The sequence below is a fragment of the Pseudoliparis swirei genome, chromosome 14 (assembly GCF_029220125.1).
Source record: "Pseudoliparis swirei isolate HS2019 ecotype Mariana Trench chromosome 14, NWPU_hadal_v1, whole genome shotgun sequence".
In the NCBI taxonomy this organism is placed as follows: Eukaryota; Metazoa; Chordata; class Actinopteri; order Perciformes; family Liparidae; genus Pseudoliparis; species Pseudoliparis swirei.
In genome coordinates this window covers 241681-262957 of record NC_079401.1, presented here as the reverse complement: position 1 = coordinate 262957, position 21277 = coordinate 241681, and the positions used below count along the sequence as shown (strand labels likewise).

Genomic DNA, 21277 nt, shown 5'->3' with positions numbered 1-21277 from the left:
GTGGTACAACAAACGCACATTTTCTGTTGAGAGTATATTTTTTGCGGAGCGCAGGGAAAATGTGCCGCTTCGTATGCGCTTCCGACAACTCAATATGTTGATGCCAGCGCAAATTGTCGTCAATATAGACACCAAGGAACTTGGTGCACTGGACTTTTGAGACATTTGCCCCGTCAATCTCAAGCCTAAAATCTTGATCTAGGAGATTATTTGATTTATTTATTAGCATATAATTAGTTTTCTGTGCATTTAGAGATAACTTGTTCGCTTTGAACCAATCCGATAAAATTTTTAGCTCTTCATTTGCAGTTTGATATAAGTTATGGTGGTCCTGCGATGAAATATAGATAGTTGTGTCGTCAGCAAAGAGGATGCTTTTAACACGTTTTAAGACTTTTGGAAGGTCATTTATGTACAATATAAATAGCAGGGGTCCCAATACAGAACCCTGTGGTACTCCTAAGTTATATCATATGATTTTAATTTGAACCCCTTGTATTTCACATATTGTTTTCGACCACGAAGATAACTTTTAAACCACTCGAGTGCCGTACCTCTAACACAGGGATTCCCAAAGTGTGGATTGGCGCACCTGAAGTGAGCTGCCTCTAGGGGGTGCGAGAGGAAAAATGTAATGGTGGTCTAATGGTGTAAAAATTAATATTAAACATTCTCTGGGCTCTCAAGTGTCATTTCGGTCTTAACTCACGCACTCCCGCCACACATCGTATTTCTTACGCTGAAAAAAACTCTCGGCTATTTAATGTTTGAATGCAGGGGTGCTCAATACGTAAAATGTATTGAACCCCCGTCAACAACTCTTGCATTCTGTTGCGTTTTTTTTTAAGGTGTGGGGTATTGGGGGTGCGTGAACCCGGTCGGGATGTAGAAGGGGGTGCGTGGTCTAAAAAGTTTGGGAACCCCTGCTCTAACACCATAATGGCTCAGTTTTTTTAAAAGTATTGAGTGATCGATTGTGTCAAAAGCTTTAGAAAGGTCCAGGAATAATGCCAGAGTGTTCTCTCCGTGTTCAAGTGCAGTGTAGGTGTCAAACAGAAACTCAGTGACTGCGTTCTCAGTCGAGTGCTTTGGTCGAAAGCCGTCTTGGCTTCCGTATAACAAGTTATGCTTTGCAACAAAGCTGGACAGTCGTTTATGAACAACCTTTTCCAAAATTTTGGAAAAGCTTGGCAACAGAGATATTGGACGATAGTTAGTAAAGTAAAGCTTTTCTTTGGCTTTGTAAATGGGGATCACTTCAGCGATCTTCATATCATCAGGAAAAACTCCCTCCGATAATGATTTGTTTACAAGATGTGATAATGGGTGTGTGATTGACCAAGTTGTTTGACTAGATTCATGCTGATACCGTCGTGACCGGCGCTTTTCTTTGGCTTAAAGCTGTTTATTATTTTAGAAATTTCATCCGGGTCGACAGGATTAAGAAACATCGATTGAATTGTGGACAATTGACCAAGATACTCAGCAAACGAGTGATCGGAGCATCCAATCTGGTCTGCATATTTCCCACCTATGGTAGCGAAATATTCACAGAACCCATCTGCAATCTTTTTAGGGTCAACTTTCTTTTTGCCATTGACATAAAATACATCCGAGATACGAGACTTGTCGTTGGATTTGTTAATGATTGAGTTAATCACCGTAAGTCTTCCTTGAGTCATACATATATTCATTGAGGAGGTTAGAGTAGTACAATTGTTTTGCGTCTCGTTTGGCTTTGTTTAATATATTTCTGTAGGTGAAATTTTTTGCCCGTGCAGGATGACTGTCTGGTTTCCCCAGCTGGAGTTTGAACAGACTATCACGCCTGCGTATCGAGTTCATCAGACCCACTGTCATCCAGGGTTCTCTCATAACATGCTTGCGAGAAATACGAACAGTTCTCGTAGGGGCGTGATGATCCAGTATGCTTATAAATGACCGAGTGACTGCGTTACTTGCTTCGTCTACGGTCATGTTTTGTAGGTCAGACCAGTCAACATTGGACAGAGAATGATTAATATCTTGCAGCGTCTGATCAGTGACAGATCGCGATGTGATAACGAGAGGCTGCTTTTTTTTCATTAACCTTATTTCGTTCCCCCATAAGCGTTAGACACGGCAAATGGTCTGAAATATCAGAAAAAATAACAAAGGAGATCAAGTTGCAGATGTTCTCCTGGTTAACATAAATGTTGTCGAGAGTGGAACTAGATTTAGTTATTCTTGTGGGAATTGTAATCGTAGGCATAATACCACAAGCGAAAAATAAGTCTCTTAAGTCAACTCCTTATTATCAGGCTGCTCTATAAGTCTCTTAAGTTAACTCCTTATTATCAGGCTGCTCTATAAGTCTCTTAAGTCAACTCCTTATTATCAGGCTGCTCTATAAGTCTCTTAGGTCAACTCCTTATTATCAGGCTGCTCTATAAGTCTCTTAGGTCAACTCCTTATTATCAGGCTGCTCTATAAGTCTCTTAGGTCAACTCCTTATTATCAGGCTGCTCTATAAGTCTCTTATGTCAACTCCTTATTATCAGGCTGCTCTATAAGTCTCTTAAGTCAACTCCTTATCATCAGGCTGCTCTATAAGTCTCTTATGTCAACTCCTTATTATCAGGCTGCTCTATAAGTCTCTGAGGTCAACTCCTTATTATCAGGCTGCTCTATAAGTCTCTATAGTCAACTCCTTATTATCAGGCTGCTCTATAAGTCTCTTAAGTCAACTCCTTATGATCAGGCTGCTCTATAAGTCTCTTAAGTCAACTCCTTATGATCAGGCTGCTCTATAAGTCTCCTAGGTCCCTCCAGTTGATCCAGAATGCTGCAGCTCGTGTTCTCACTAAACTAATAACAGAGATCACATCACTCCTGCACTAGCTGCTCTGCACTGGCTCCCCGTAAAATCAAGAATCACTTTAAAAATTCTTCTCTTAACCTACAAAGCCTTGATTGGTGATGCACCGTCATATCTTAAGGAGCTTGTAGTACCATATTACCCCACTAGAGAGCTTGTAGTACCATGTTACCCCACTAGAGAGCTTGTAGTACCATGTTACCCCACTAGAGAGCTTGTAGTCCCATATTACCCCACTAGAGGCTTGTGGTACCATATTACCACTAGAGAGCTTGTGGTACCACGTTACCCCACTAGAGGCTTGTAGTACCACGTTGCCCCACTAGAGGCTTGTGGTACCGTTGCCCACTAGAGAGCTTGTGGTACCATGTTGCCCCACTAGAGAGCTTGTAGTACCATGTTACCCCACTAGAGAGCTTGTGGTACCATGTTACCCACTAGAGAGCTTGTAGTACCATGTTGCCCCACTAGAGGCTTGTGGTACCATGTTGCCCCACTAGAGGCTTGTGGTACCATGTTGCCCCACTAGAGAGCTTGTGGTACCATGTTGCCCCACTGGGGCTTGTGGTACCATGTTACTCCACTGAGAGCTTGTGGTACCATGTTGCCCACTAGAGAGCTTGTGGTACCATGTTGCTCCACTAGAGAGCTTGTGGTACCATGTTACCCACTAGAGAGCTTGTGGTACCATGTTGCCCACTAGAGGCTTGTGGTACCATGTTGCCCACTAGAGAGCTTGTGGTACCATGTTGCCCCACTAGAGGCTTGTGGTACCATGTTGCCCCACTAGAGAGCTTGTGGTACCATGTTGCCCACTGAGAGCTTGTGGTGCCATGTTGCCCCACTAGAGAGCTTGTGGTACCATGTTGCCCCACTGAGGCTTGTGGTGCCATGTTGCCCCACTAGAGGCTTGTGGTACCATGTTGCCCCACTAGAGGCTTGTGGTACCATGTTGCCCACTAGAGAGCTTGTGGTACCATGTTGCCCCACTAGAGAGCTTGTAGTACCATGTTACCCCACTAGAGAGCTTGTAGTACCATATTACTCCACTAGAGAGCTTGTAGTACCATGTTACCCCACTAGAGGGCTTGTAGTACCATATTACCACACTAGAGAGCTTGTAGTACCATATTACTCCACTAGAGAGCTTGTAGTACCATGTTACCCCACTAGAGGGCTTGTAGTACCATATTACTCCACTAGAGAGCTTGTTGTACCATGTTACCCCACTAGAGAGCTTGTTGTACCATATTACCCCACTAGAGAGCCTGTAGTACCATATTACTCCACTAGAGAGCTTGTAGTACCATATTACCCCACTAGAGGGCTTGTAGTACCATATTACCCCACTAGAGAGCTTGTAGTACCATATTACCCCACTAGAGAGCCTGTAGTACCATGTTACCCCACTAGAGAGCTTGTAGTACCATGTTACGTGTCTATGTATGTGTGTGTGTCTGTGTGTGTCGGTGTGTATCTGTGTGTGTGTGTCTGTGTGTGTCTGTGTCTGTGTGTGTCTGTGTGTATCTGTGTGTGTCTGTGTGTGTCTGTGTGTGTGTGTCTGTGTGTGTGTGTCTGTGTGTGTCTCTGTCTGTGTGTGTCTGTGTGTGTGTGTCTGTGTGTGTGTCTGTGTGTGTGTCTGTGCGTGTGTGTCTGTGTGTGTCTCTGTCTGTGTGTGTGTGTCTGTGTGTGTGTCTCTGTCTGTGTGTGTCTGTGTGTAAAGCCCATTGGCAAACAGGGAGGTTTAAACAGTCAAATCAGGTAATCAGCAAGTGCAGCCATGTATCAAGAAAGGAGAGAGACACACACACATAAACATGCACACACACATGAATACAGACACACACACATATAAATACAGACACACACACACACAAATATACACAGACACACACACACACATACATACAGACACGCAAACACACATACAGACACACACACAAATACACACACCTGTCTTTCTGTTGTGGTCGTTTCTTCACAGAAACATTATGAATTGCGTTGTCATGACGACTTCCTGTCAGCGCTGACGTCAGCATTTGATTGGTGGAGAGTTCCCTGAACACTGACCAATGAGCTGTCAGCTTCTCTAGGATGACGTCATGATGAACACGAGGAGCCAGAACTAGTGTGTCTGTGTGTGCGTGTTTATGTGTGTGTGTGCATGTACGTGCGTGTGTTTGTGCGCATGTGTGTGTGTGTGTGTGTGTGTGTAAAGAAAGAACAGGAAGTACAAAAGAAGGAACAGGAAGTAAAGAAATAACAGGAAGTAAAGAAAGAACAGGAAGTAAAGAAATAACAGGATGTATAGAAAGAACAGGAAGTAAAGAAAGAACAGGAAGTAAAGAAAGAACAGGATGTATAGAAAGAACAGGAAGTAAAGAAAGAACAGGATGTATAGAAAGAACAGGATGTATAGAAAGAACAGGAAGTAAAGAAAGAACAGGATGTAAAGAAAGAACAGGAAGTAAAGAAAGAACAGGATGTATAGAAAGAACAGGAAGTAAAGAAAGAACAGGATGTATAGAAAGAACAGGAAGTAAAGAAAGAACAGGATGTAAAGAAAGAACAGGAAGTAAAGAATCTCTCAAGTGGGATAACATGGTACTACAAGCTCTCTAGTGGAGCAACATGGTACTACAAGCTCTCTAGTGGAGCAACATGGTACTACAAGCTCTCTAGTGGAGCAACATGGTACTACAAGCTCTCTAGTGGGGTAATATGGTACTACAAGCTCTCTAGTGGGGTAACATGGTACTACAAGCTCTCTAGTGGGGTAACATGGTACTACAAGCTCTCTAGTGGGGTAACATGGTACTACAAGCTCTCTAGTGGGTAACATGGTACTACAAGCTCTCTAGTGGGGTAACGTGGTACTACAAGCTCTCTAGTGGGGTAACATGGTACTACAAGCTCTCTAGTGGAGCAACATGGTACTACAAGCTCTCTAGTGGAGCAACATGGTACTACAAGCTCTCTAGTGGGGTAACATGGTACTACAAGCTCTCTAGTGGGGTAATATGGTACTACAAGCTCTCTAGTGGGGTAACATGGTACTACAAGCTCTCTAGTGGAGTAACATGGTACTACAAGCTCTCTAGTGGGGTAACATGGTACTACAAGCTCTCTAGTGGGGTAACATGGTACTACAAGCTCTCTAGTGGGGTAACATGGTACTACAAGCTCTCTAGTGGGGTAACGTGGTACTACAAGCTCTCTAGTGGGGTAACGTGGTACTACAAGCTCTCTAGTGGAGCAACATGGTACTACAAGCTCTCTAGTGGGGTAATATGGTACTACAAGCTCTCTAGTGGGTACGGGGCGGCTTTAGCTCAGTGGAGTAAGAAGGCATCCTGACCATGGGGTTGTGGTTCGAGCTCTCCATTAGTTGCAAGTCAAGTGTCCTTGAGCAAGGCACTGAACTGATTGCTTCGAGAGCTTCACACTCGCCGCAGCCCTATAACTAATAATGGGTCAAATGCAGAGAACTAATTTCCCTTTCCTTGGGGGATAAGTAAATATTCTTTCTATTCTAGTGGGGTAACATGGTACTACAAGCTCTCTAGTGGGGTAACATGGTACTACAAGCTCTCTAGTGGGGCAACATGGTACTACAAGCTCTCTAGTGGGGTAACATGGTACTACAAGCTCTCTAGTGGGCAACATGGTACTACAAGCTCTCTAGTGGGGTAACATGGTACTACAAGCTCTCTAGTGGGGTAACATGGTACTACAAGCTCTCTAGTGGGGTAACATGGTACTACAAGCTCTCTAGTGGGTAACATGGTACTACAAGCTCTCTAGTGGGGTAATATGGTACTACAAGCTCTCTAGTGGGGTAATATGGTACTACAAGCTCTCTAGTGGGGTAACATGGTACTACAAGCTCTCTAGTGGGTAACATGGTACTACAAGCTCTCTAGTGGGGTAACATGGTACTACAAGCTCTCTAGTGGGGTAACATGGTACTACAAGCTCTCTAGTGGGGTAACATGGTAATACAAGCTCTCTAGTGGGGTAACATGGTACTACAAGCTCTCTAGTGGGGTAACATGGTACTACAAGCTCTCTAGTGGGGTAACATGGTACTACAAGATCTCTAGTGGGGTAACATGGTACTACAAGCTCTCTAGTGGGGCAACATGGTACTACAAGCTCTCTAGTGGGGTAACATGGTACTACAAGCTCTCTAGTGGTGTAACATGGTACTACAAGCTCTCTAGTGGGGTAATATGGTACTACAAGCTCTCTAGTGGGGTAACATGGTACTACAAGCTCTCTAGTGGGGTAACATGGTACTACAAGCTCTCTAGTGGGGTAATATGGTACTACAAGCCATCTAGTGGGGTAACATGGTACTACAAGCTCTCTAGTGGGGTAATATGGTACTACAAGCTCTCCAGTGGGGTAACATGGTACTACAAGCTCTCTAGTGGGGTAACATGGTACTACAAGCTCTCTAGTTGGGTAATATGGTACTACAAGCCCTCTAGTGGGGTAACATGGTACTACAAGCTCTCTAGTGGGGTAATATGATACTACAAGCTCTCTAGTGGGGTAATATGGTACTACAAGCTCTCTAGTGGGGTAATATGATACTACAAGCTCTCTAGTGGGGTAATATGGTACTACAAGCTCTCTAGTGGGGTAACATGATACTACAAGCTCTCTAGTGGGGTAACATGGTACTACAAGCTCTCTAGTGGGGTAACATGGTACTACGAGCTCTCTAGTGGGGTAACATGGTACTACAAGCTCTCTAGTGGGGTAACATGGTACTACAAGCTCTCTAGTGGGGTAATGTGGTACTACAAGCTCTCTAGTGGGGTACCATGGTACTACAAGCTCTCTAGTGGGGTAATATGGTACTACAAGCTCCTTAAGATATGATGGAGCATCACCAATCAAGGCTTTGTAGGTTAGAGAGAGCTTTCTAAAGTGATTCTTGATCTCTGGAGAGTGAGAACAGAGCAGCATTCTGCAGGAGGACCTGATGTAGAGCAGCCTGTTCTTAGTTGACAGAGACTGCAGCATTCTGGATCAACAGGAGGGACCTACGACACTTATAGAGCAGCCTGATAATAAGGAGTTGACCTAAGAGACTTATAGAGCAGCCTGATAATAAGAAGTTGACTTAAGATACTTATAGAGCAGCCTGCTCATAAGGAGTTGACCTAAGAGACGTATAGAGCAGCCTGATAATAAGGAGTTGACCTAAGAGACTTATAGAGCAGCCTGATCATAAGGAGTTGACCTAAGAGACTTATAGAGCAGCCTGATAATAAGGAGTTGACTATAGAGACTTATAGAGCAGCCTGATAATAAGGAGTTGACCTAAGAGACTTATAGAGCAGCCTGATAATAAGGAGTTGACTAAGAGACTTATAGAGCAGCCTCATAATAAGGAGTTGACCTAAGAGACTTATAGAGCAGCCTGATAATAAGGAGTTGACTTAAGAGACTTATAGAGCAGCCTCATAATAAAGAGTTGACCTAAGAGACTTATAGAGCAGCCTGATAATAAGGAGTTGACCAAAGAGACTTATAGAGCAGCCTCATAATAAAGAGTTGACCTAAGAGACTTATAGAGCAGCCTGATAATAAGGAGTTGACCAAAGAGACTTATAGAGCAGCCTGATAATAAGGAGTTGATCTAAGAGACTTATTGAGCAGCCTGATAATAAGGAGTTGACCTAAGAGACTTATAGAGCAGCCTGATAATAAGGAGTTGCCCTAAGAGACTTGTAAGAGCCACAAGTGTGTTTTTAGTATATTTAAGTTTCAGAATTGTTTATAATTTAATATTTAGATTTATGCTCATTTTGGAGGAACTATAAGTTGTATATATCAAAAGATCTTTATGTTAATGACGGACGCTCGGGCCAGGCTATTTAATGACGTCATGACGGCAACAGGTGTAAGAACAGAGCCGCATTAGACATGAAGGATATAGTTTTTTTACCGTAAGACCATGAGATCGTTTTGAACGTTTATTATTTGTATACTTTGTCAGCGTTTTTTGCTGTTTAAAATAAAATCGAAAGTAAAGGAAATGAACGGTCTCCTGTCATGCGCGTGAGAGGAAACTCATTGTGTCTGCAGCTCTTTAGCGGATTCAAGAAAACAACGACGGAACGCCGCTACAATAGTAAAAAAAACTATATCCCTCTGTTGTGGCCAGAGAGTGAATGGCCACAGAGGCCGGATAAGGAGAAGCAAGACACGCAGCCAGATCCAGAGGTCAGAAACATGGCTGTGTATACGATCCTTGCCGAGGAGAGTGCTGACCCTGTGAACAAACTGCTTCAGTACTACTCAAGTTGGGACAGACTGAAGAGAGCAGTCGCATGGATTTTGAGAGTCAAGGAAACTCTGATCCACCTGAGGGACAAAAGAAAAGAATTACAGCACTCCATTGGTCAAGTCAAAGAAAATCCACAAATACTGAAATTACGCATGCAGCAAAAAATGAAAAAAGTCAAATCTGACGTAGAAAAGAACACACTAAGCTGGGAACAGTTGCTGGCTGCAGAAGTGGAAGTTATTCGACATAGTCAGAAGCAATGGTTCCTGAAGAAGTGAAGGCCCTCTACGGTAGTGGAACTGTCAAGAGAAGTAGTCAGCTATACAAGCTTGATCCCACTTTTCAAGATGGCATCTTAGGAGTTGGAGGACGACTGGATAAATCCACCATGACAGAAGCTGCCAAACACCCAGCAATTCTGTCAAAAGACTCCAGAGTCGCCTCCCTCATTTTGCTTGATCTGCATGAAAAGACTGGACATTGTGGGCGCAACTACATGTTGTCGCACTTAAGACAAAAGTTTTGGATTCCGAAAGCAACCTCAGCCATCAGAAAACTGATCTCAAGATGCACAGTCTGCAGGAAACTCAAAGGCAGAGTGGGAGAGCAAAAGATGGCGAATCTGCCGGAAGATCGTCTAACACCAGACCAGCCACCATTTACCAATGTGGGCGTAGATTACTTTGGCCCCTTTGAAGTCAAACGGGGCCGGAGCACTGTCAAAAGGTACGGTGTGATGTTTACCTGCCTCGCCATTAGAGCAGTACAGATAGAGATAGCAGACAGTCTTGACACCAGCTCTTGCATCAACGCCATACGCCGCTTCATAAGTAGAAGAGGCCAGGTCTCCATCATGCGCTCTGACAATGGCACAAACTTTGTCGGCGCAGAAAAAGAGTTGCGAGTGGCCATTGAGAGCTTGAATGAGTTAAAGATTGAAAAAACTTTGCAACAAAAGGGCAGTAAATGGATGTTCAACAGCCCAGCTGCTTCCCACCAAGGAGGAGTTTGGGAGCGGCAGATTCGTACTGCACGAAGGATCCTTGGCGCACTTGTGAGAGAACAGACCCTCACTGACGACGACCTCCAAACACTGATGTGTGAGGTTGAAAGTATCATTAATGGACGACCACTCACGAGCCCGTCCGATGACCCATGCGACTTGGAGCCTCTGACGCCCAATCATCTGCTGTTGATGAAAGTGCAACCCAACATGCCACCGGGAACCTTCAACGAGAACGATCAGTATGCAAGAAGACGCTGGAGGCAAGGACAGGACCTCGCAGATCTGTTTTGGACCAGATGGACTCGAGAATACTTACCTCTCCTCCAGGAACGGCAGAAATGGTCAAAGTTGAAGAGAAACTTCCAGCATGGAGATGTGGTGTTAGTAGTCGACAGCTCGTCACCACGAAACACATGGATAATGGGAAGGATAATCCAAACCATACCGGACTCCAGTGGAACTGTACGCAGAGTGAAGCTGCAGACTAAAACCAGCACGCTGGAGAGACCCGTCAACAAGCTGTGTTTACTGCAAGAAGCAACGTGAACACAAGAAGATCAGATGATGAAGAAATGTTTTTTTTTTTAAAGACTGTTAAACAAGACTTAGATTAGCAGTGATTATGAAGATTTGTTTAGTTTGATACTTGACTTAGTTGTTGGCTCTTTGAATTTAAGTTATTTGGTAATGGTGTAATCTTTAAGCTTAACCATTAGGGGCCGGATATGTAAGAGCCACAAGTGTGTTTTTAGTATATTTAAGTTTCAGAATTGTTTATAATTTAATATTTAGATTTATGCTCATTTTGGAGGAACTATAAGTTGTATATATCAAAAGATCTTTATGTTAATGACGGACGCTCGGGCCAGGCTATTTAATGACGTCATGACGGCAACAGGTGTAAGAACAGAGCCGCATTAGACATGAGGGATATAGTTTTTTTACCGTAAGACCATGAGATCGTTTTGAACGTTTATTATTTGTATACTTTGTCAGCGTTTTTTGCTGTTTAAAATAAAATCGAAAGTAAAGGAAATGAACAGTCTCCTGTCATGTGAGAGGAAACTCATTGTGTCTGCAGCTCTTTAGCGGATTCAAGAAAACAACGACGGAACGCCGCTACAAGACTTATAGAGCAGCCTGATAATAAGGAGTTGACCTAAGAGACTTATAGAGCAGCCTGATAATAAGGAGTTGACCTAAGAGACTTATCGAGCAGCCTGATAATAAGGAGTTGACCTAAGAGACTTATTAGAGCAGCCTGATAATAAGGAGTTGACCTATGAGACTTATAGAGCAGCCTGATAATAAGGAGTTGACCTAAGAGACTTATAGAGCAGCCTGATAATAAGGAGTTGACCTAAGAGACTTATAGAGCAGCCTGATAATAAGGAGTTGACCTAAGAGACTTATAGAGCAGCCTGATAATAAGGAGTTGACCTAAGAGACTTATAGAGCAGCCTGATAATAAGGAGTTGACCTAATAGACTTATAGAGCAGCCTGATAATAAGGAGTTGACATAAGAGACTTATAGAGCAGCCTGATAATAAGGAGTTGACCTAAGAGACTTATAGAGCAGCCTGATGATAAGGAGTTGACCTAAGAGACTTATAGAGCAGCCTGATAATAAGGAGTTGACCTAAGAGACTTATAGAGCAGTCTGATAATAAGGAGTTGACCTATGAGACTTATAGAGCAGCCTGATAATAAGGAGTTGACCTAAGAGACTTATAGAGCAGCCTGATAATAAGGAGTTGACCTAAGAGACTTATAGAGCAGCCTGATAATAAGGAGGTGACCTAAGAGACTTATAGAGCAGTCTGATAATAAGGAGTTGACCTAAGAGACTTATAGAGCAGCCTGATAATAAGGAGTTGACCTAAGAGACTTATAGAGCAGCCTGATAATAAGGAGTTGACCTAAGAGACTTATAGGGCAGCCTGATAATAAGGAGTTGACCTAAGAGACTTATAGAGCAGCCTGATAATAAGGAGCTGACCTAAGAGACTTATAGAGCAGCCTGATAATAAGGAGTTGACCTAAGAGACTTATAGGGCAGCCTGATAATAAGGAGCTGACCTAAGAGACTTATAGAGCAGCCTGATAATAAGGAGTTGACCTAAAAGACTTATAGAGCAGCCTGATAATAAGGAGTTGACCTAAGAGACTTATAGAGCAGCCTGATAATAAGGAGTTGACCTATGAGACTTATAGAGCAGCCTGATAATAAGGAGTTGACCTAAGAGACTTATAGAGCAGCCTGATAATAAGGAGTTGACCTAAGAGACTTATAGAGCAGCCTGATAATAAGGAGCTGACCTAAGAGACTTATAGAGCAGCCTGATAATAAGGAGCTGACCTAAGAGACTTATAGAGCAGCCTGATAATAAGGAGTTGACCTAAGAGACTTATAGGGCAGCCTGATAATAAGGAGCTGACCTAAGAGACTTATAGAGCAGCCTGATAATAAGGAGTTGACCTAAAAGACTTATAGAGCAGCCTGATAATAAGGAGTTGACCTAAGAGACTTATAGAGCAGCCTGATACACACACATACACACACACACGTTTACCTTTTATTCCATGACCTTTGTATGTGCGTGTTGAATTTAATGCTCTTCCCTGTGTGTGTCTGTGTGTGTGTTAGTGTGTGTGAGTGTGTGTGCATATCTGTGTGCATGTCCGTGTGTGAGTGCATGTCTTTGTGCGAGTGTGTGTACGTGTTTGTGTGAGTGTGTGCGCATAGCTGTGTGTGTATGTGTGTGTGTGCATGTCTGTGTGTGAGTGTGTGTGTGTGTGCATGTGTGTGTGTGTGTGTTGTTAGCCAACAGTGATGAATGTTGTTCTATTACAATAGAAATAACTTTAAAACAATGATTGGTCGTTGGTGTAGTGAAGGTCAGTGATTGGTCGTTGGTGTAGTGAAGGTCAGTGATTGGTCGTTGGTGTAGTGAAGGTCAGTGATTGGTTGTTGGTGTAGTGAAGGTCAGTGATTGGTCGTTGGTGTAGTGAAGGTCAGTGATTGGTCGTTGGTGTAGTGAAGGTCAGTGATTGGTCGTTGGTGTAGTGAAGGTCAGTGATTGGTCGTTGGTGTAGAGAAGCTCAGTGATTGGTCGTTGGTGTAATGAAGGTCAGTGATTGGTCGTTGGTGCAATGAAGGTCAGTGATTGGTCGTTGGTGCAATGAAGGTCAGCCCTCATCACACCAGCTCAGATCCCCCAGAATCTGTCAAATGAAACCAAATAATAATAATAATAATAATAATGCATTTTGTAATGAACTTTTCATTCAAAAGAATCTCCGTGACACACACACACACACACACACACACACGTACACACACACACACGATGGTTATCAGGACTCTGAGCAGCCAACCAGAAAACAGACTGATGAGGAAAACCAACAATAATCAGGTATTCTCTCTGTTTGTATAAAACGATTGTGTGTGTGTGTGTTACCTTGGGCAGTCTCTCTGGGTCTCCTGGGTGACGAGGAATGACCTTCTGTAACCTCTGGAAGCCATAATCTATGGTGGGCTCATTGAGAGCTGACGAAGAGGAGGAGGAAACAATGTCTTCAGAAACTATTACAAGTCATACAGGAGGTTCTAGTGGTCCTGTAACATCATACAGGAGGTTCTAGTGGTCCTGTAACACGTTCTAAAGGTCATACAGGAGGTTCTAGTGGTCCTGTAACATGTTCTAAAGGTCATACAGGAGGTTCTAGTTGTCCTGTAACATGTTCTAAAGGTCATACAGGAGGTTCAAGTGGTCCTGTAACATGTTCTAAAGGTCATACAGGAGGTTCTAGTGGTCCTTTAACATGTTCTAAAGGTCATACAGGAGGTTCTAGTGGTCCTGTAACATGTTCTAAAGGTCATACAGGAGGTTATAGTGGTCCTGTAACATGTTCTAAAGGTCATACAGGAGGTTCTAGTGGTCCTGTAACATGTTCTAAAGGTCATACAGGAGGTTCTAGTGGTCCTGTAACACGTTCTAAAGGTCATACAGGAGGTTCTAGTTGTCCTGTAACATGTTCTAAAGGTCATACAGGAGGTTCAAGTGGTCCTGTAACATGTTCTAAAGGTCATACAGGAGGTTCTAGTGGTCATTTAACATGTTCTAAAGGTCATACAGGAGGTTCTAGTGGTCCTGTAACATGTTCTAAAGGTCATACAGGAGGTTATAGTGGTCCTATAACATGTTCTAAAGGTCATACAGGAGGTTCTAGTGGTCCTGTAACATGTTCTAAAGGTCATACAGGATGTTCTAGTGGTCCTGTAACATGTTCTAAAGGTCATACAGGAGGTTCTAGTGGTCCTGTAACATGTTCTAAAGGTCATACAGGAGGTTCTAGTGGTCCTTTAACATGTTCTAAAGGTCATACAGGAGGTTCTAGTGGTCCTGTAACATGTTCTAAAGGTCATACAGGAGGTTCTAGTGGTCCTGTAACATGTTCTAAAGGTCATACAGGAGGTTCTAGTGGTCCTTTAACATGTTCTAAAGGTCATACAGGAGGTTCTAGTGGTCCTTTAACATGTTCTAAAGGTCCTACAGGAGGTTCTAGTGGTCCTGTAACATGTTCTAAAGGTCCTACAGGAGGTTCTAGTGGTCCTTTAACATGTTCTAAAGGTCATACAGGAGGTTCTAGTGGTCCTGTAACATGTTCTAAAGGTCCTACAGGAGGTTCTAGTGGTCCTGTAACATGTTCTAAAGGTCATACAGGAGGTTCTAGTGGTCCTTTAACATGTTCTAAAGGTCCTACAGGAGGTTATAGTGGTCCTGTCACATGTTCTAAAGGTCATACAGGAGGTTCTAGTGGTCCTGTAACATGTTCTAAAGGTCATACAGGAGGTTCTAGTGGTCCTTTAACATGTTCTAAAGGTCATACAGGAGGTTCTAGTGGTCCTTTAACATGTTCTAAAGGTCATACAGGAGGTTCTAGTGGTCCTTTAACATGTTCTAAAGGTCATACAGGAGGTTCTAGTGGTCCTGTAACATGTTCTAAAGGTCATACAGGAGGTTCTAGTGGTCCTGTAACATGTTCTAAAGGTCCTACAGGAGGTTCTAGTGGTCCTGTAACATGTTCTAAAGGTCCTACAGGAGGTTCTAGTGGTCCTGTAACATGTTCTAAAGGTCCTACAGGAGGTTCTAGTGGTCCTTTAACATGTTCTAAAGGTCATACAGGAGGTTCTAGTGGTCCTGTAACATGTTCTAAAGGTCATACAGGAGGTTCTAGTGGTCCTTTAACATGTTCTAAAGGTCATACAGGAGGTTCTAGTGGTCCTTTAACATGTTCTAAAGGTCCTACAGGAGGTTCTAGTGGTCCTGTAACATGTTCTAAAGGTCCTACAGGAGGTTCTAGTGGTCCTGTAACATGTTCTAAAGGTCCTACAGGAGGTTCTAGTGGTCCTGTAACATGTTCTAAAGGTCATACAGGAGGTTCTAGTGGTCCTTTAACATGTTCTAAAGGTCATACAGGAGGTTCTAGTGGTCCTTTAACATGTTCTAAAGGTCCTACAGGAGGTTCTAGTGGTCCTGTAACATGTTCTAAAGGTCATACAGGAGGTTCTAGTGGTCCTGTAACATGTTCTAAAGGTCATACAGGAGGTTCTAGTGGTCCTGTAACATGTTCTAAAGGTCCTACAGGAGGTTCTATTGGTCCTGTAACATGTTCTAAAGGTCCTACAGGAGGTTCTAGTGGTCCTGTAACATGTTCTAAAGGTCATACAGGAGGTTCTAGTGGTCCTGTAACATGTTCTAAAGGTCATACAGGAGGTTCTATTGGTCCTGTAACATGTTCTAAAGGCCCTACAGGAGGTTCTAGTGGTCCTGTATCATGTTCTAAATGTCATACAGGAGGTTCTAGTGGTCCTGTAACACGTTCTAAAGGTCATACAGGAGGTTCTAGTGGTCCTGTAACATGTTCTAAAGGTCATACAGGAGGTGCTAGTGGTCCTGTAACATGTTCTAATGGTCATACAGGAGGTTCTAGTGGTCCTGTAACATGTTCTAAAGGTCATACAGGTGGTTCTAGTGGTCCTTTAACATGTTCTAAAGGCCCTACAGGAGGTTCTAGTGGTCCTGTAACATGTTCTAAAAGTCATACAGGAGGTTCTAGTGGTCCTGTAACATGTTCTAAAGGTCATACAGGTGGTTCTAGTGGTCCTTTAACATGTTCTAAAGGCCATACAGGAGGTTATAGTGGTCCTGTAACATGTTCTAAAAGTCATACAGGAGGTTCTAGTGGTCCTGTAACATGTTCTAAAGGTCATACAGGAGGTTCTAGTGGTCCTTTATCATGTTCTAAAGGTCATACAGGAGGTTCTAGTGGTCCTGTAACATGTTCTAAAGGTCATACAGGAGATTCTAGTGGTCCTTTAACATGTTCTAAAGGTCATACAGGAGGTTCTAGTGGTCCTTTAACGTGTTCTAAAGGTCCTACAGGAGGTTCTAGTGGTCCTGTAACATGTTCTAAAGGTCATACAGGAGGTTCAAGTGGTCCTGTAACATGTTCTAAAGGTCATACAGGAGGTTCTAGTGGTCCTTTAACATGTTCTAAAGGTCATACAGGAGGTTCTAGTGGTCCTGTAACATGTTCTAAAGGTCATACAGGAGGTTCAAGTGGTCCTGTAACATGTTCTAAAGGTCATACAGGAGGTTCTAGTGGTCCTTTAACATGTTCTAAAGGTCATACAGGAGGTTCTAGTGGTCCTTTAACATGTTCTAAAGGTCCTACAGGAGGTTCTAGTGGTCCTGTAACATGTTCTAAAGGTCCTACAGGAGGTTCTAGTGGTCCTGTAACATGTTCTAAAGGTCCTACAGGAGGTTCTAGTGGTCCTGTAACATGTTCTAAAGGTCATACAGGAGGTTCTAGTGGTCCTGTAACATGTTCTAAAGGTCATACAGGAGGTTCTAGTGGTCCTTTAACATGTTCTAAAGGCCCTACAGGAGGTTCTAGTGGTCCTGTAACATGTTCTAGAAGTCATACAGGTGGTTCTAGTGGTCCTGTAACATGTTCTAAAGGTCATACAGGTGGTTCTAGTGGTCCTTTAACATGTTCTAAAGGCCCTACAGGAGGTTCTAGTGGTCCTGTAACATGTTCTAAAGGTCCTACAGAAGGTTCTAGTGGTCCTGTAACATGTTCTAAAGGTCATACAGGAGGTTCTAGTGGTCCTGTAACATGTTCTAAAGGTCATACAGGAGGTTCTAGTGGTCCTGTAACATGTTCTAAAGGTCATACAGGAGGTTCTATTGGTCCTGTAACATGTTCTAAAGGCCCTACAGGAGGTTCTAGTGGTCCTTTAACATGTTCTAAAGGCCCTACAGGAGGTTCTAGTGGTCCTGTAACATGTTCTAAAGGTCCTACAGGAGGTTCTAGTGGTCCTGTAACATGTTCTAAAGGTCATACAGGAGGTTCTAGTGGTCCTGTAACATGTTCTAAAGGTCATACAGGAGGTTCTAGTGGTCCTGTAACATGTTCTAAAGGCCCTACAGGAGGTTCTAGTGGTCCTGTAACACGTTCTAAAGGTCATACAGGAGGTTCTAGTGGTCCTGTAACACGTTCTAAAGGTCATACAGGAGGTTCTAGTGGTCCTGTAACACGTTCTAAAGGTCATACAGGAGGTTCTAGTGGTCCTGTAACATGTTCTAAAGGTCCTACAGGAGGTTCTAGTGGTCCTTTAACATGTTCTAAAGGCCCTACAGGAGGTTCTAGTGGTCCTGTAACATGTTCTAAAAGTCATACAGGTGGTTCTAGTGGTCCTGTAACATGTTCTAAAGGTCATACAGGTGGTTCTAGTGGTCCTTTAACATGTTCTAAAGGCCCTACAGGAGGTTCTAGTGGTCCTGTAACATGTTCTAAAGGTCCTACAGGAGGTTCTAGTGGTCCTGTAACATGTTCTAAAGGTCATACAGGAGGTTCTAGTGGTCCTGTAACATGTTCTAAAGGTCATACAGGAGGTTCTAGTGGTCCTGTAACATGTTCTAAAGGCCCTACAGGAGGTTCTAGTGGTCCTGTAACACGTTCTAAAGGTCATACAGGAGGTTCTAGTGGTCCTGTAACACGTTCTAAAGGTAATACAGGAGGTTCTAGTTGTCCTGTAACATGTTCTAAAGGTCATACAGGAGGTTGTAGTTGTCCTGTAACATGTTCTAAAGGTCATACAGGAGGTTCTAGTGGTCCTGTAACATGTTCTAAAGGTCATACAGGAGGTTCTAGTGGTCCTTTAACACGTTCTAAAGGTCCTACAGGAGGTTCTAGTGGTCCTGTAACATGTTCTAAAGGTCATACAGGTGGTTCTAGTGGTCCTTTAACATGTTCTAAAGGTCATACAGGAGGTTCTAGTGGTCCTGTAACATGTTCTAAAGGCCCTACAGGAGGTTCTAGTGGTCCTGTAACATGTTCTAAAGGTCCTACAGGAGGTTCTAGTGGTCCTGTAACATGTTCTAAAGGCCCTACAGGAGGTTCTAGTGGTCCTGTAACATGTTCTAAAGGTCATACAGGAGGTTCTTAAAGTTTGGGTAGCCGTCTTCTCTGATTGGTCAGTTTGATTCTCTCTGCCCTCTGATTGGTCAGACAGTGTTTCTTCCTTCTTGAACATCAGCAACAGTTGAAAGTGGTATGTCTCAGTATGCGTGTGTGTGTGTGTGTGTGTGTGTGTGTACCTGTGTAAACGAATCGCCCAGGTGCTCCCTTACAGAACTGCTTGGACTTGTAGGACAGCGTTACCTCGACAACACCGGGGACGTGACGGGGAGGAGTCTGCACCCGGATAGCATGAGCAGTGATCAGCTGAGAGAGAGGTCACATGACATCTATTGATCATCTGGTCACATGACATCTATTGTTCATCGGGTCACATGACATCTATTGTTCATCTGGTCACATGACATCTATTGTTCATCTGGTCTCATGACATCTATTGTTCATCTGGTCACATGACATCTATTGTTCACCTGGTCACATGACATCTATTGTTCATCTGGTCACATGACATCTATTGTTCATCTGGTCACATGACATCTATTGTTCATCTGGTCACATGACATCTATTGTTCATCTGGTCTCATGACATCTATTGTTCATCTGGTCACATGACATATATTGTTCACCTGGTCACATGACATCTATTGTTCATCTGGTCACATCACATCTATTGTTCATCTGGTCACATGACATCTATTGTTCATCTGGTCACATGACATCTATTGTTCATCTGGTCACATGACATCTATTGTTCACCTGGTCACATGACATCTATTGTTCATCTGGTCACATGACATCTATTGTTCACCTGGTCACATGACATCTATTGTTCATCTGGTCACATGACATCTATTGTTCATCTGGTCACATGACATCTATTGTTCACCTGGTCACATGACATCTATTGTTCATCTGGTCACATGACATCTATTGTTCACCTGGTCACATGACATCTATTGTTCACCTGGTCACATGACATCTATTGTTCATCTGGTCACATGACATCTATTGTTCATCTGGTCACATCACATCTATTGTTCATCTGGTCACATCACATCTATTGTTCATCTGGTCACATGACATCTATTGTTCATCTGGTCACATGACATCTATTGTTCACCTGGTCACATGACATCTATTGTTCATCTGGTCACATGACATCTATTGTTCACCTGGTCACATGACATCTATTGTTCACCTGGTCACATGACATCTATTGTTTATCTGGTCACATGACATCTATTGTTCATCTGGTCACATGACATCTATTGTTCATCTGGTCACATTACATCTATTGTTCACCTGGTCACATGACATCTATTGATCATCTGGTCACATGACATCTATTGTTCATCTGGTCACATGACATCTATTGTTCACCTGGTCACATGACATCTATTGTTCATCTGGTCACATGACATCTATTGTTCATCTGGTCACATTACATCTATTGTTCACCTGGTCACATGACATCTATTGATCATCTGGTCACATGACATCTATTGTTCATCTGGTCACATGACATCTATTGTTCACCTGGTCACATGACATCTATTGTTCACCTGGTCACATGACATCTATTGTTTATCTGGTCACATGACATCTATTGTTCATCTGGTCACATGACATCTATTGTTCATCTGGTCACATGACATCTATTGTTCACCTGGTCACATGACATCTATTGATCATCTGGTCACATGACATCTATTGTTCATCTGGTCACATGACATCTATTGTTCACCTGGTCACATGACATCTATTGTTCACCTGGTCACATGACATCTATTGTTCATCTGGTCACATGACATCTATTGTTCACCTGGTCACATGACATCTATTGTTCATCTGGTCACATGACATCTATTGTTCATCTGGTCACATGACATCTATTGTTCATCTGGTCTCATGACATCTATTGTTCACCTGGTCACATGACATCTATTGTTCACCTGGTCTCATGACATCTATTGTTCATCTGGTCACATGACATCTATTGTTCATCGGGTCACATGACATCTATTGTTCATCTGGTCACATGACATCTATTGTTCATCTGGTCACATGACATCTATTGTTCATCTGGTCACATGACATCTATTGTTCATCTGGTCACATGACATCTATTGTTCATCTGGTCACATGACATCTATTGTTCATCTGGTCACATGACATCTATTGTTCATCTGGTCACATGACATCTATTGTTCATCTGGTCACATGACATCTATTGTTCATCTGGTCTCATGACATCTATTGTTCACCTGGTCACATGACATCTATTGTTCATCTGGTCTCATGACATCTATTGTTCACCTGGTCACATGACATCGATTGTTCATCTGGTCACATGACATCTATTGTTCATCTGGTCACATGACATCTATTGTTCATCTGGTCACATGACATCTATTGTTCATCTGGTCACATGACATCTATTGTTCATCTGGTCACATGACATCTATTGTTCATCTGGTCACATGACATCTATTGTTCATCTGGTCTCATGACATCTATTGTTCACCTGGTCACATGACATCTATTGTTCACCTGGTCTCATGACATCTATTGTTCATCTGGTCACATGACATCTATTGTTCATCTGGTCACATCACATCT

At 42.9% G+C, this 21277-nt stretch overlaps 1 protein-coding gene across 1 annotated transcript in view; it reads right to left on the bottom strand.

Moving 5' to 3' along the window:
- Nucleotides 1–13345: 13345 nt before the first annotated feature.
- Nucleotides 13346–21277, bottom strand: part of LOC130204768 (transcription factor COE3-like) — a 38404-nt gene continuing 30472 nt past the window's right edge. Inside the window, exons 10-12 of the mRNA XM_056431738.1 lie at nucleotides 18838–18964; nucleotides 13630–13718; nucleotides 13346–13393 (exon numbers count right to left, since the gene is read on the bottom strand). Of these exons, the coding sequence (XP_056287713.1) occupies nucleotides 13358–13393; nucleotides 13630–13718; nucleotides 18838–18964 (252 nt within the window). The 3' untranslated portion in view covers nucleotides 13346–13357. The remainder of the gene's footprint in view (nucleotides 13394–13629; nucleotides 13719–18837; nucleotides 18965–21277) is intronic.